Here is a 16,335-nt window from a genome sequence, read left to right on the forward strand (position 1 = left end):
GAGTAACTTTATAATTTTGAAAAAGCTATTATGACAAATAATTGCTTTTTTACAAGAAAAGCATGTATTATTACAAACGAAATTATTGCAAGAGAGAAAAACTGCAAATGTGCTTCTGTTACCGTTATTTGACAGTGGTTTCTGGGGGATTTAGAGTTTTTCATTGAGATATTCTACAGGTGTACAGAAGGGATCTTTATAAATCTTACAGCAACTTGAGGTTCCGCTACGTTTTGATGATTTATAAATCCAGTTTAACACGAATTAGGCTTTCACGACCAATCTCATCCATAATACAGTTTTTTTTGGGTTAGATCGCGTAAATATATAAATATGTCGTTAAACCTTCCACCACCCGACACAGCCAATTAGTAAGGTTTGTCACGTAAACAGAATGTGGCCAATTCGTTACGAGTACAGCACACCGGTTTGTTGGAGAGCCAAGTCACAACATTTACAGATTTGGCCTGATGAAGCTGGTTGTAATTACTGGCGAAACGTCGTACTCAGATTGTAAATGTTGTGGCCTGGCTCTCCAACACACTGGTGTGCTGTACTAGTGACGAATTAGCCACGTTCTGTTTACGTGACAACCCTTACTAGTTGGCTGTGTCGGGTGGTGGTGGGTTTAACGACACATTTATATATTTACGCGATCTAACCCAAAAAAACCCTGCATTATGGATGACATATAAATCCACATTTTATTGCATTACAGCATCAAAATGGATATATTTGATATTGTCTCATCATTTCCCATGTAGTCAAACACATTAGAGTCAGGACTCAGAGTACGCGGACTCAGAGTACGTGGACCGGCTCATCCGCAACCGACCCCGATTCACACTCACGCGAATATTCAAATCCTCCCACCCCGCCATCACGCGCACGTGGGTTTAAGGACGTGTAACCGTGTCGCCTGCGCAAGAAACTATTTCAAAAGCATCTCTCGTGTTCTAATCTAGTGTTAAAAATCTATACTGTTGATAATAATCTAGTGAATAATTTACTGTACAGTTCTGTACAATATTAAACATTTACGTACGTTCATATACATTTGATATTTACTCTTCCATTTTATATCTACACTCGTGTAGTAATATAGTAGTGTCTAGTAGTTTATCGTAATATAGTAGTGCGTAGTAGTGCATAGTAGTATATAGTAGTGCATAGTAGTATAGAGTAGAATATAGTAACATAGTAGTGTATAGTCCACTCGTATAGGCGAACCCCAACTTACGCGAATTCGCGCTAAGGTGGAGCTACACAAAACCTAACCCATCGTGCACGTTCTGAGACCTTCCTGTAACTAAAATGCATGTCATAATGCTTTATTTACTTGTGTTTCATGTTGTGAACCCAACAAATTGAGCAACGTGTTCAAATACATACAGACATACGTATGCTTAGAAAGAAATATATACATTTGGAAATTAATCTACGTGTACAAATTTGTTTGGCATTTAAGAGACCAAGCTCATACCTGTAAAGCAATCGGTGTGCGGACTATGTACGAAAACATATTTCATTACCCGCATCAATAGCCGCCTTTGTAGCAGAGGCCTGGTCAATTTTTGACCACGGAGAACAAAAAAATGACCAAATTAAACATAGTTTTTAAATGGGATTGTAAAGTGATATGGACAGACACGCATTCAATACTCTCACGTATGATTGAGTGCAAGTCGACTCATTGCCACAATGGTACGTGCACGACAGGTTTGTCAGCGTGTGCAATTTACATGCTTTGGCACGGCTCTAAGCAACTTGGTCATATATCATTGTTAAACCCTTGATGCATGTGTGGCATTCTGTATATTTTTTCTCTAGGTAAAAATCTACAATTGCTTATTTACATAAATTCCAGATAGAAAACACTTGTTTTGGATTAAACAAGTTCATATAAACATGAACTCAAAATTTTACAGCCAACTTTAAACGCAACAAAAGCGATTCTGCTTAATTCACGAAGCAGATTTGGAGCGAATTGTTCCATACGGAAATGTGTGGAGCCCTATTCCACGCAAATAAAACATCCGACAGCCAATCAGTGGGACGGAGTGCTGATGTCACTTTGCTTGCCCAACTAACAGAGACCAAGCCAACCAATCATTGTCATATCCCTGTGCGTGTGAGTCTTCATCTCAGCATTTTATTTTTTAAAAATTGAGCACAAGAATATATTCCCTAAGGTATATGTGCATTGCATAATGGAGATGCCAAACAAGCACGTGCATTTTTGCGTAATGAACTTCCATGCCCTCTCAGCTACACAAGTTGTGCCTTCAAACTGTGATTGATGCGATCCCTACTCAAGGTTTTCCAAATTTGGTAGAGAGTTACCACCATTTTTGGCTCCCCCTTACCCCACCCACTTTTGCCCATTCTGCAATTGTGGCATGAGAAGTGGTGGAATTTATATTTTCTTGTTGAGAATTGCTGACACGAGTCACAAAATGCTGGGTTTTTTCCTATGTTTTTTATGGGAACGGCCATCAGTATGCCAAAAAAAGTGACATTATGGAAATGGGAATCAGTTTTTAGGTCTCTTTTGTGCTGTTGTCCTCTGTAAAATTGCCAACCAGTGCCACGGTCTCACGCTTCATTCAAATGTCAATATTATGTTTGTGATGGGTTACAAAATTAATTCCGAGCAGAATGTAAAATGGTGAAATAATCCCAGGACATATTGGCTCTTACAATAAGTTGTCAAGCAACTCATGCATAATTGTCTTCATTATTATTTTCACGTATCATTTACAACCATTTGCACTTCAGTATGTAATTTTCATTAGTATATTATATTTTCATCTATGAATGCAGTTTTCGTATGTTCCATGCCCACGTTCCTTTAGTGTCCACCGTACACTGTGGAAATATAAATAAAGCTTTATATTCTTTGTCGCCGCTAAAACCTCTTTTCATTATTTTAGAGACCAGCGCACACTCGTCTCTTGTCCAATGGACTATACATGCTCTTCCGAGCTTTACGGAATTTATTGTGAAATTGTGAGCACCTTGGCAAATGGGTAATTTTCCTTCACTTGTCTTCACTCATAATGAATGAAATATGACCAAATCAACTGGAATGTGCCCAATCTCATGAGATCTCAGAAGCTGAGGAGAGTTTGAGCCTAGATAATGCTCGGATGGGTGGCCACGGTGTCCAAAAGGCAGACACAATAGGCGCTGTGAGCAGTAGTTGCAGCAAATTGTATTGTTGTTCTGCACTCCATATCGCCTTCAACATCCCATGCTGACCAGCGTGGTCAAGTATGGTATCATTTATTTTACGGCCCACAATGTGTGGGGAGGCCCTCCATACAGCAATGGATTGGCGAAATAGACTATCTTTAAACACAGGTAATATGAATTACCATTACGGTACTTTATTGTAAATAGGACATTCTAGTTAAATGTCATTAAAAAATAATTAGTCAACATTTCGGCTTGTTAGCAACATTTATTTGATTTAGTTGAGTTATGTAAACACTTATTTGCATCTATGGGGACCTTTCCCAAATTAATTTAAGTGAGTATTGAGAGTAGTGGTATTTTAATTCCCTCTTATTCTCGGGAGACAAAAAGAAAAGACTGTAAAACTTATTCTCGTTTCTCCAGCTTTGTAAAGTTAGGATGAACCCACACAGCCTGTTCATTTTATTATTGATGAACTCTCATTAGCAGACACATTTCAGAACCACTTCAACCACTGCCTCCTCCGCCTGCTTTCCATCCCTCCATGCATCAACCCTCCATTCCGTCCTCCCACCAATCACCAAATATTCACCTGCCTCTATTCCACCCACCCCCCCCCCCCCCCCCTAGGCAATGCTGGGGCTCGGGCCATTCGGAAGGGAGCGTTACCACGGAGACGCGATCTGGAGCGCTCACTTCCACCGCACCGTCGTCACGGGAGACGAGCCAGAGAGCCAATCAGGTGGCTGCGGCGGCTGCTGCTGCTGCGGCGGCGGCGGCAAGAGGGCGACTCAATGCTGCCGGAGGCCCATGCGACACGCCGAGCCGCCACCCTGCCCATGACTACCCCGACTCGCCGCTTAGCGACCGGTGAGGGCCCAGTTCCGCTGAGCCTTTTGGCGCAGAGCTTACCAGTTGCGCGTGATTTTTGGCTTGAAAGCTGCGCGTGCTAACAGGCTCTCTTAATTTGCTTTAGCTTACTTGTGCGAATTCATTTATTTTTAGATGATAAATTATTTTTGACGATTAATTCGCTCGTTGCGTTTAGGAGTTGAATTGTTATAAGTTGAGGGCCAGGCTCATAGTGTTTTTGACACAGGGTTTTTGTTCCCAAATATTTAGATATGTGCTTGAAGCTATATATAAACAGATGCATTGTTTGTTTTTTGTATTACACTTTATATGAGGGGCTGTCCAAAAAGTTATTTTTGTACAAAGACAATGGAATTATTAACTGTAATTTTATTTGGGGTAATTGAATTTTATTATGGGTAACACACTCAACTTGCAATGCAGAGGTCACTGGTGTGATCACATGCCAGGTCGTCGGTGGTTTGGTGAAGTGAGGGGAGCTCCCACCGTCTTCCAACACGACTGGTCATAACGTAAGAGTAGGCCAAATACCCTCTAGAACTTCCTCAAGTGGAGCTCCTTCTGCAAGCAGTGGCATACGCAAGACATTGCAGCGCTGCACTTTTACCTTTTTGTCATTTTATGTTGCCTTTAGGGGTTAATTTGTTCTAAATGGAATTGAGAAAACCCTCTATCAGATCATGTGGTTAATTCGTGTCTCCACATGGATGTATGGTAAACCGCATAGGACGATACTGACATGAATGCTTTTTATTATTGGATTCAATCACTTAAATACATTCCTGAAATATACCGTTATTTTCTCAAATAACTCTTATTTTTAGATATGTCAGTATTCTTTGACACAAGTGCCCCCTTGCAAAATATTGGGAAATAATGTTATTATTATACTTGCACCTGATGGCCAGACATATGCACAGTTTATTAATTCAGCCACCTTGACAGGAACATAGCTTAATTGGAGGCAATGCTGACATTCTGTGATTAAAAAATTTCATAAACTGAAATAGAAATGAAACTATTTCAACAAAATCGCTGTCATCTTCAGACCTACAAAAACATTTCCCGAATGTCAAATCCATGCAATTAATATCAAATATTGTTAAATTAAAAAAATCCGCATTCACTGCCGCGAAAATATCAGAGGATTGTCTTCGACAGAATGCTCTTGTTTAGAGCCTGAGTTCTAAACCTCAAAGGTTCCTTCGGGAGTTCCAAAGTGCTTCTCTTTACAACAGCCAATTTCTACCATTGATACGTAAATCATATGTAAACTATATTTCTACTCACATGCAGGTCGTATAACTGCCCACTTTTGCTCGAAGCGGAAACGTGGATGGATGTGGTTACTGATAACGCGTTGGTGTTGGTATTATCAGAAACACTTTGGTGTTATCCATCGACTGAAAGATGGCAACCCAACCGTGTTGTAATGCCTACCTGTTGTCTGTGAGACTCGGGATGAACAAATGTTTGTGCTCCTTTTTAATGACCTGTGACCGTGACTTTTGTTAAATAATGGATATAAAAAAAACATTCCTAAGCGAATTGTAGCAGCCTATTATGCACGATATTGTCTGTGGACACAGATGCCTTCAAAGTGTCGTATTTCTCCCGTATTTATTTGGTCTCAGATTTTACACAAACACAGACTGTTTAATCTTAATTTTGGAGCTTTCGTGACTGCAGGAATTATTCTTTGGTGCTTTCGGTTAAGTCACGTCTAAAGATAAAATAATAAATTAAATAATAGCATATTACGACGTTTAGATTGCAACACAAGCAATCATCATCAGGCATAAAAGAAATAGCAACAAAAATCTAACTGGAAAACTATAGACAGACATACAAGCAGACAGACATCACAAGGACACACAGAGAGAGAACACATATCGTCTGTCTGCTTGTATGTCTGTCTATAGTTTTCTAGTTAGATTTTTGTTGCAATTTCTTTTATGCCTGATGATGATTGCTTGTGTTGCAATCTAAACGTCGTAATATGCTATTATTTAATTTATAATTTTATCTTTAGACGTGACTTAACCGAAAGCACCAAAGAATAACAAACTGTTTACTCCTGCAGGTGCCGGATTGATTGTCAAACTTGGCCAACAATGAATTATCCATGAAAATCTCCCGTACGGGCTCCTGTCATTATCGTGCACTGAGAAAATGTGCCAACAGAATGTCGCAAAACGCAAACGAAGCTGCACAAATAAGTGTTTTCAAATATTAGTTGTGTCCTAGCCGGGTTAATGTTTGTACTTGAATATGTTTGCATAATGAAACTCATTGAGCAAAGGTTTATTTGTTTTTATGTGCTACTTAAACAGGGAGAGTGCTGGTAATTTTAAATATGTTCACATATATAAAGAATCGTTTTATAAATCCAACAAGTAAGCACAGTGTAAAATTAGATTTTCCAGAAATGTTATTTGTTATTGGGTTCTTTGACATAATGTTAAATGCATGAACGGTTGGTAACATGGTCTAAGTTGACATTAGAATTAAGTTTCAGCAAACATGTGTGTTCATATATTGAAAACCCATCATAATATGTTACTCCTCTGAAAAGTAGTAGATAATTAAAATTATCTTCACTATTTTAAAGTCACATATGTAAAACAATGCAGTAATTTTATGTCCTCTCATCCACAGTGTATCCTATAGATCTCATACAATTAGGCAAGAAATGATATCTTGCACCAGAAATTCCTAAAGAAAGCCAACCACTTAAAATGCCATGGATTTTTCCCTCTCAGCAATTACTTATATATAATGAGTTAATTTCCCCCCGTGCAAGAGCTGAATAAGCGGCAATTCAAAATGCTCTTTATACACACTACGTCATTTTAGTTACGTAACTTTGCAGGATGCTGCCCTGGTGTCAAGGTCAGCACCCTGGATTTGTAATCCAGAGGTCACCAGTTCCTTCTTTGAGCGTGGCAGTTGAAACAATGGCACAGGTTTCTTAAAACTGCCCACCACAGTCAATCAGCAGGTCGTGTGAGATGGAAGAATAGGCCGTCAGAAGCCCTTGTGCCAGTAGTGGCGTCAGCTATTGCAGGCTTCTAGATTTGAAGCTTTTGTGACTGCAAGGATTCATATTCTTAGGTTTTTTCGGTAAAGTCACGTAGGTAAAAAACATTAAAATTAATAAAAGTAAAATAAAATAAAAATCACGACGTTTCGGAGGCAACAGACGGCAGCTTGTGTTGCCTCCGAAACGTCGTGATTTTTAGTTTATTTTACTTTTATTAATTTTAATGTTTTTTACCTACGTGAGTTTACCGAAAAAACCTAAGAATATTGCAGGCTTGCAACCCTGATATTTTTTTTACTTTTTCATTTAGCTTCACATTGTGTTATATTCCAACAGCTGTAGTCAGCAATGCCTTAAGACTGTCTCCAGTTTATGGATGATCATATAAAAAATAATAAACAAATACTCGTGACACTGCAATCTGGAGACATAGCTGAACCTACAGAGATCGCTGAGAGCAATTGTCAGGTTAACGTGATTTCTTGTCAAAATTAGCATTGAGGCGGTGCTCCTCTGCTGTTTACAGGCCTGAAAGAGCAGTGGAAATTCCACTTTCCTTACGGAGAGCGCAAGTTCTGTGCATATGACAACCATTGTTGACTTCCCCGTAAAGTGGTCCCGACTTTATCGAACCCGGGGTCGGGGGGGATGATGGGCGTAGTCAACCACCAAACCGGGATTTGAACTCGCGACCTTCCGTTCGCTCCACTGCTGAGCCACCGAGGGCCAGTTTTGCTGACAAGTCAAGTTCATCGCATCAGAATTCACCTCCAATTAGCGCGGTCGCCTACGCGCGGCGCAACCCAAATTCAACAAACCGCACGCAGCACATCCATGCGTACGCACTCTTGTCGCACCCCCCCCCCGCAGCTACGTGTCAGCCGTCACGACGCCGGCACGGAGCTCCCCGGTCGAGCTGTACTTCCCGCGGCACAACGGGCACGCGGCAGCGGCGGCGGACGGCGCGCAGAGCTCGGCCCACTCGCCGAGGCCGCCCCCACTGCCGCCGCTGGGCACGGCGGCGCAATGCGCCGACAGCCCCTCCGCGCGGCTCTGGCGGCCCCCGAACCAGCACCAGCAGCAGCAGCACCGGGGCGGCTGGGGCGACGCGAGCCGCGGCGGCAGCTGCAGCAGCAGCGTGCCGCCGAGCCCAGCGTGGTTCCTGGAGGAGGAGGAGTACGAGACGACGCAGGAGTACGAGATTCCGCCCGACGACTACCCGAAGCGCGCCGCGGCGCAAGCGGCGGTGTCCGTGGCGCCGGTGAAGGGTCTCAACAGGGTGAAGCAGTCGTCTCGACGCAACGGCAAGCGGAAAAATGGCACGGTGATGGCCGGTGCCACCAAGGGCCCCATCGCCTTCGACTTTAGCACGGGCAGCAGCGGCACGGAGTCCGACGAGGAGGAGGAGGAAGAGAGTGAGTTTGAGATTGGTGAGAACACGCCCTTTCTGAGCATCCAGAACCCGCTCTCCGCTGCCTCTTTCGCCAACGGCGATGGGACGGCCGTCGTGTCTCCACGGTCCTTCTCAGGCCAGTATTCTGGCCCCCGGCTGGGCAGCCAGTCTCCATCCCGGCTGGTGGGTAACGGACGGCAAAACTCGCTGTCGTCGGCGTTCACCACCAGCCAGTTCAGCTCGGAAGAGGAGCTCCAGGCGAGGCTGGGAAACGCGCTCCGTAGACAGGATCCCATAGCCGTCTAAACTTGCTTTCTCGAGAAAACAAAAAAAAAAGGATCGAACCCTTGTCTGTTGTTGCTTCATTAAACTGAACGAAGTATTTAATAGATGCAAGTTATTCAACATAAGTAACGCACATGCTGAATTAGTGAAATTAACAAGACTGTTTCAGAAACTGCTCTTTGCAAATCCTAGTGACTCTTCTAATTGGGTATTATGCAGCATAGTGCCATATTACACATTGTGTAGGATTTGCATTATAAAGACTGCATATTGTATATTGTATACAAGATATGTTATTTTTTGTGCCTTTTTGTCTTTATTTATACTATAGCAGAGGTCAATCTGGGCATTGATAAGCCTAAATCATGATTATTGAGTGATGGCTTGGTTCATACGAAACTATTTTGCAATGTGCTAATGATATAAATCAATAAGTCAATTGCAGGCAACGTTGACAATTGTGCATACAAATTTACTGTCGTTAAAAAGACAGGAAAGCATGTAACTATGCACATGAGCAGATTCATCTTAGTAAACGTGCTGTTTTCAAAATGTGCTGACAGATAATCTTTCGTCTCCCATGAATATTGGTGGGTGGGTGGCTTAAACCACAATAATAGCATTTTTTAATACATATTATAAATCATTAATTCTTAAAGTTGTATGTTTTTGAAACTGTAATATTTATTAGCCATTTCTTTATTAACGTTAATATTTAGGATCACAGTACGTGTGTAGATTTTTATATTAAATTCCTAATTTTGTATTTCTTTTCCTTAAATAATTTTACATGTGTTTTTGGGTTCTAATTTTCTTAAGAGTACAATCATGGTAAAAAAATAATTATACACAAAAATAACTGTCTGAAATCATCTATTTAAAACAGGCCTTTGTTTCTATATATGATACGATACTTAAAAGTTTGATATGCAGTTTTAAATAAAGCATTTTAACAAAACACCTTTTTCCAAAGCTGATAATTACGTTTACAAATAAACTTGGTGGACGCTTCACGAAATTTTAAAATTGTGGTAATTTGTTTATTGGCATATTACAAAATCATTTAACCATATTTATTTTAAATACAGTCGGGACATCGAAATATACCCTAACACCTTGTCATCACTTAGTAGTCATGATTTTAAAAAGGACTTGTGCAATATTAGGAGCCAAACTTGTGTAAGGTAGACAAAGCTGTACATTGCGTGCATCCCATTTTACAGAAATTGTTTTGTATATTGACATATGACATTATACAAGTCCACGGATATTTTTTTTACAGTACCTTCCTGTTAACCCCAGTCCATCCCTAATATTGCACATGTCTTACGAGGCATGGGTGGAAATTGCAGTATGGAATAACTATTTCTCATGTTATAACCAGCCCTGCTGTACCGTGTACATTCAATAGAACTTTACTGAGCAGTAGGTTAAGCATACTAGAATCCTTCTTTCCCTTGCCAAAGTTTGTAATGTTTGAAAGAAGCGATTCCATTAAGCATGAGATGAGACTAATGCCTGCAGAGAATGTATATTTCTTTTGCGTTTCGGCCATTCAAATCATGTTTTGCTTGTTTCTTTTCATTTGTAGCCCCCACTGAATACGAACTTATCGTGTCGACGTCAAAGTTTCCGAGTGTGCAAATGCATAAGGAATTGTAAATTTCAAGTATTTTTTACTTGCATCACATGTGGTTTCTCTCTATATCTGATGTCGGTATGCAAATGATTTGTACGTTTACTGGAAGAAGTGTTGCTGCAATGGGAAGTCTTGGCATTTGCAAATTATGATGTTTGGCTCATGGACATGTGTCTGCTTGGTGTGTCCTTTTATTGTAAAAAAAATACAATCAGATCAACATTTTGGCCAAAACTAGAATAAATTAATAAAATGTATTCTACTGAATATTTTAATAATTTATTACAAATTCTATTCACCTTTAACTCGTATTATATTTTACATGAGGCTAACATGGATTGGTTTGTCAGCCACAAATATAACATTTAGATTTACATGTCTGAAAAACAAAATGTACAAGTTAGCACGTGCGTGTGTGTGTGTGCATTTTTGAGTTAATGAAATCATCGTTCAAGGGAACAAAAGTTGCATTTATGTTGATGTCATGTGCATAAAATATGTGTGAGGGGTAATCTAAAGGTTTTGAGAATTATGGACTAAAACAACTCGAATAAAATATCTGCCTTATTTTTATCGCAATATATGAACATTCTAAAAATTAGGGGTGTAATATTTGCATAATTTGACCAATCAATCTAAATTCCTGAGCTTGAAATGCATGCCGAGAGTGGCAAGTGGGAGAATCGACATTTTGCAATTCATTCGTGTTATGTAATGAGCTCACGTGATCCCCTGCAGTCACTCGAGGCCGCTACATTTGCCAGAATGATGACACAAGAATCGAACCGTGACCCTAAATTGCGACGATCCATTGCATTGCATGGGCAGTTGCATCATTGCACCCCTACCGAAATGGAACACAAAGCTGCAATTTTACCTCGGGCAAGTCCATTCTCACTCGATATTACTCACTGGAAAAATACACCACGGTATTAAGTTGTGAGTGCATATTTCAAACCGGGCCTCAAACATGTTTTGATCACCCTTCATGGCATTATTTCCACACGCTAAAAGGCCTATAAGCTGTACCTGGTAGGAAATAATTTTTTATTATATAACAAGATATATTCACTTTTGGACCGTACCAAAAAAACGCTGTTTCCACATGAATAAGCAAAAACTGATGAAATTATTACAAATGTAAATGTATTATTTAAATAGTTTCCAGGCACAAGACCTCCACAAAGGGGTCGTGTGTGCATGATTTCACCCTCTGCTTTGTTGATGTTCTCAAAGCTCAAAATGACATTTGTGTGTACTTGCCGTAGACACAAACTTTTTTTAATTTCAGGTTTTACCCTGCCATTAGAAAACAGAGTGTTGTGATATTGCGCGTATTAAATGGAATCACAGAAATACAAATATTATGATGCTAGAAAGCTGACAACTGCCAAAACGATGACTCACAGTCATCACCCCAGAGCAGCGAGTTAAATGTGTAAAATGTTAATGTTACATTTACGTGAGGAATGCATTGCTAATGTTAAGATATTCTCTTTTTAATACAGCCAACCTTTATACATCACTTGACAAAAGCCACATAGTCTTCTATTGAGATGGTTTTCCTCTTAGAAAATTAATAAATTAATAAATATACACATAGGCCAAACTTTGGCGAGTGTTTTTTTAGTATTTTAAGTCACGTTTCTAATTAATATTTCACTAATTATTATATTTCAGGATCCAGTGTGACTCCCTGAGAGCTTTTTGCAGTAATTTGCATGCCCTTTTCATCTGAGACTATTTCATTTTGGTTCGATTATTTTATTTTCACTAAAATGCACCCTCTCAAATTGAAAGTCTCAACGCAAAATCAAACAATAATACAATGTGCTTTATTTTTATGAACAAAAATGTGATAGGGTGGTTTATGGGTAGTTGGAACAAAGTTACTATCTGTAGGCATTAGCAAATAACCACTTCTCTTTTGTTTTAATTTTGACATGTATTCTATGGTAAATTAATAGTTTGAAGGTTTAACAATTCTATTTAACCACTTTATTTTTTTTTTCTGCACATATGTATTGCTTTAATTATTGCTTTTTTGTTGGAATAAGCATTTCATATTTTCGTGTGCTAATGTGCCCAACCGATTCCATATGGACCCAGTTATTCTTGCAAAGACTTAAGAGGAATATTTTTATTTCTCTCACAAATAAGGATTTTAGCGGGGGAAATAACTAGGTACAGCTGCATTAGCGGAGTGTTGTAAATACTTTTTTTCATTTCTCCACATAGAATAGAGTGTTAATGTTATTTATTTACTTGCATAATTGTTATATCAATCAGCCGTAAGCATTGCATACCATATTAATGTTTGTTTTATTATACGCCATCTTTTCCACATATTGTTGCATCTACAAATAGGACATAAGTGTTTAGAATAGGAAACATGTTTAATTTATTTCAAAGAAAATGGTTGAGCTTTTTAAGATTTTACTACTTTATAATAAAAAAGACGAGTTTACATCTAAACATCCTGCATTGAAAGTTATCCCAAAATTGTACGTTTAAATCTGTGGACTTTCCAACGATCATTTTTGCTGTACGTATGTAGGGCTTTGCTTCTTTTTTGTTTAAAAAAAAAGCTCAATAATACAAAAAAAAAGTTACATAAAACAAAAAATGGCAAAAAACCCATTTAAAAATTGTAAAAGAAAAAGAACAAAAATAAAAGAAAAATTATATATGTATTTATATATATTAAAAAATGACCTATGGGGGTCTTTCTTTTTGTTGTTTTGTTTGTCAGGTCGCACAGTTGCTTGCCCTGGTCCACAAAAAGGAAATCTTAAGCGTCCCTGCTGTTGATGTATATTATGCATTGCAAATGACCAAACCAAGACATTAAAACAATAAAATCAATTTACATTTGCTGTGCCGTGCTACCTTATTGTGTCTCTTTCTTCTGTTTGGTGCCACAGACAAATGTGTCCATGCGAGTGTCATTTGTTGTATATAAGTGGTGGTAGACAGAGAATTCATAGCACAGTGATAAGTGTGCTGCGTCTTGAATGAACCCTGGCGACCTGAGTTCCATTCGCCGGCCACAGCTAACATCAGTGGTGAGTGATATCAAAACCACTCTTGCCTTCCCTACCAGCCCTGTGCCAACCAACGCTGAGTTGAGTGGTGAATTATGGTTAAACAAAATCCATGACCGACATGCGTGGAGAGACCATCCATTGGAAAAATTCGAAGGGTACTACGATTCGACAAGGTATTGAGTGAGCCAACAGAATCGGAGAAAATATTAAGCCACAGTGGTTCGGGTGGCTGAGCTGTCATCGATAACTTCCTGGGTTTAGAATCAAGTAGCTGGCTTGATTAAAACAGTTTTTCAAGTCATGCCTAGTGCGTTGATTATCTTAACCCTATCAAACAAGGAATGTACCAAAAGTTTATTACAGTCGGTTCTGTATTTAATGATAATTTAAACATACGTGCGACTTGCGGAAGGGTGGGTGCGAAAGTGTTGCCCTCCAGTATGTGGATCAGATGTCACTTGAAGTGATCTCATAAATAGTTTTCTTGTATCCACCTCCACGGGCAATACAAAGCACTGCTCTGAAAGAATTTTGAATGGATTATTTGTCTCGTGACTTAAGGCTGATTCAAATAATCCACCATCGGTGTAACTTTGGCGGGGAGGAACCATGCTATGTAGGATTGGGATGGTACTATTCTCATTGTAAGGGCATGTTTGGTTGCTTTATACATAATTTAAATCGTTTAATGTGCTTATTCATTTGGCAATGCAGAGTTTTTTCATTTTATTAGAAAAATTAGGTCACTGTTTCATAACTTACACACTGCCCCTAGGCAATGAATGCCACTTTTGCAAGCAGAGTCCGCACAAAACATTGTCTCCATGTGTAGGAACATTTATCCGTAATGCGTTGTAGCGAATCAGTCATGGAGATATTGCCTTTGTATTGGGCACAGTTGGAGCATTTTGTTCTTTAAGCTGTGCACCAAGCATGCACGCAAAATCCAGTTTGTGATGTGTACACAAGTCACCACTGTTTCCTAAGCCCTTTAATGCAGCCTTAGGCCCACGATTCACAGTGTGCTGGATTAAAATGAAACGTGTAAAAATTGCAGGGGAAAAAATAAAATTTGGCAAATGGGTAAGTTTGCATATGCAACTGCACGTGAAATACTCACTTGCGATGATCTTGCTGTGCCGGTTTCAAAGAGAATGTGATGCCCCCCTCGAGCAGGGCACGGGTCACGAGGGCAGTCGTGACAAAGGGCAGGACCAGGGGGTTCAGATTATATCGTCTTGGCTTGGAGGCAGGACCAGACTGCAAGTGACATTTCATTGAAGTGCATTTCACGTAATCAGTTTATATATGCGCCCGAGGAATGACCACAGTGCCTTTTGCCCGTTATGAATGTTTGCGTGACTTTTTTGAATGCTGTCCACCGAGCTGGAGGATATCTCATTTGCAAAATTGGAAATGAGGAAAAGGCAGCTGCCTTATTTTAATATCATCATCATTATCACCCGTTATGTGGCAATAATGTTCCATCTCCCCTTTGTCTTCTCAGTTTTTCTCTCATTCAATATCCATGAAGATTTTTCTTCTCCATGTCTCTTATTACTCCCTTTCAACTCTGTGATGGCGTTCTTCTACGTTTATTCCCAGTCCCTCTAAGCATTTATACAGATTCAAATTACGACCTTATTGTACCCTGGGCTGAAATATATTTTGCGATATTGATCACGTGACAGCAAATATAAATAATATTAATTGTACGCACATTAAAACAAAATTATCATGAAAACCAATAAGATGTTTTCATGATAATTGGTTCTTTACCCTTCTATCTGGCAACAAAACTGACACCTTTTTGCAAGGAGTCATGTTTGCATAGACCGCAATACCTGCAGTCATAATACAAACTAAAGAACATAACTCTGATAATGTGCACTGTCCTTGAGACTAGGCTCGAAGGAAAGCTGTCTCGGGTGTGGACCAATCAACTTCAAGGACAGTGCACATTATCAGAGTTATGTTCTTTTGTTTGTATTATGACTGCAGGTATTGCGGTCTATGCAAACATGACTCCTTGCAAAAAGGTGTCAGTTTTGTTGCCAGATAGAAGGGTAAAGAACCAATTATCATATTTTTACTGGCAAATGAGGTCCCCATAGTGAAGATGTTTTCAATCAGGCCATTATCTGCCATGAAATGCAGAGGAAAAGTGAATACTGACAATGAATGTGGGACAATGCAGGAGATGTGGTGAGATGCTAACGACCTTTCCTGGTATGCAGGAGGTTGTGGGTTCGATCCCGACCTTGACGCCTGCTGTATATTTGGAGTTGGCACGTTCTCCCCGTGGTCGTGTGGAGTTTTCTCCTGGTCCTCCGGGTTTTCCCTCCGGGTTTTCCCTCCACATTTAGGCAATACGCGTTTAGAGTATTTGGCTGCTAAACATTTCCACTTTCGTCGAGCTATCATTTGTGACCAGGTCGCTTCTGAAAAAAGATCTATATCGCTCAGGTCGGCTTTACATGGTAAACAAAAAAGTAGATTTTTAAGTTCAGGTTATATACACACAATGGCCGATGGATAAAACTGGTGACGGAATGGCAGCTAAAGGAGGGAACACGCTCGAGAGAACAACCACCACGGAGATGGAGCTATGAGATGAGCCTGCGCATTGGGAGGGAGATGGATTTTGACATCTCGGGAACATGAACGCATGGTGAAGGCAACAGAGTGGCAACAGAGTGCCTTCACCAGAGCGTCTTCACTATCCAGCAGTGAATAAAGTATGGCTAATGATGAAGGGTTCAGTGGCATACAATAGAATTGGCATTTATAGGCATGTCTGAAATCATATTATTGGTTCTTTCGGTAAAGTCACGTAGAAGAGAAAAAAAATTTATAA

At 39.8% G+C, this 16,335-nt stretch overlaps 1 protein-coding gene across 8 annotated transcripts in view; it reads left to right on the forward strand.

Annotated features, from left to right (window-relative positions):
- Window positions 1-13,293, forward strand: part of LOC133350552 (pro-neuregulin-1, membrane-bound isoform-like) — a 202,266-nt gene extending 188,973 nt beyond the window's left edge. For all 8 annotated transcript variants that reach the window (XM_061564993.1, XM_061564996.1, XM_061564997.1 and 5 more), the window contains 2 exons: window positions 3,829-4,068; window positions 7,985-13,293. In XM_061564993.1, coding sequence (XP_061420977.1) covers window positions 3,829-4,068; window positions 7,985-8,813 — 1,069 coding nt within the window. In that variant the 3' untranslated portion in view covers window positions 8,814-13,293. The remainder of the gene's footprint in view (window positions 1-3,828; window positions 4,069-7,984) is intronic.
- Window positions 13,294-16,335: the final 3,042 nt, after the last annotated feature.

This window comes from Lethenteron reissneri, chromosome 34, assembly GCF_015708825.2.
Source record: "Lethenteron reissneri isolate LAM-NWPU_2019-01 chromosome 34, ASM1570882v1, whole genome shotgun sequence".
Taxonomy (NCBI): Eukaryota; Metazoa; Chordata; class Hyperoartia; order Petromyzontiformes; family Petromyzontidae; genus Lethenteron; species Lethenteron reissneri.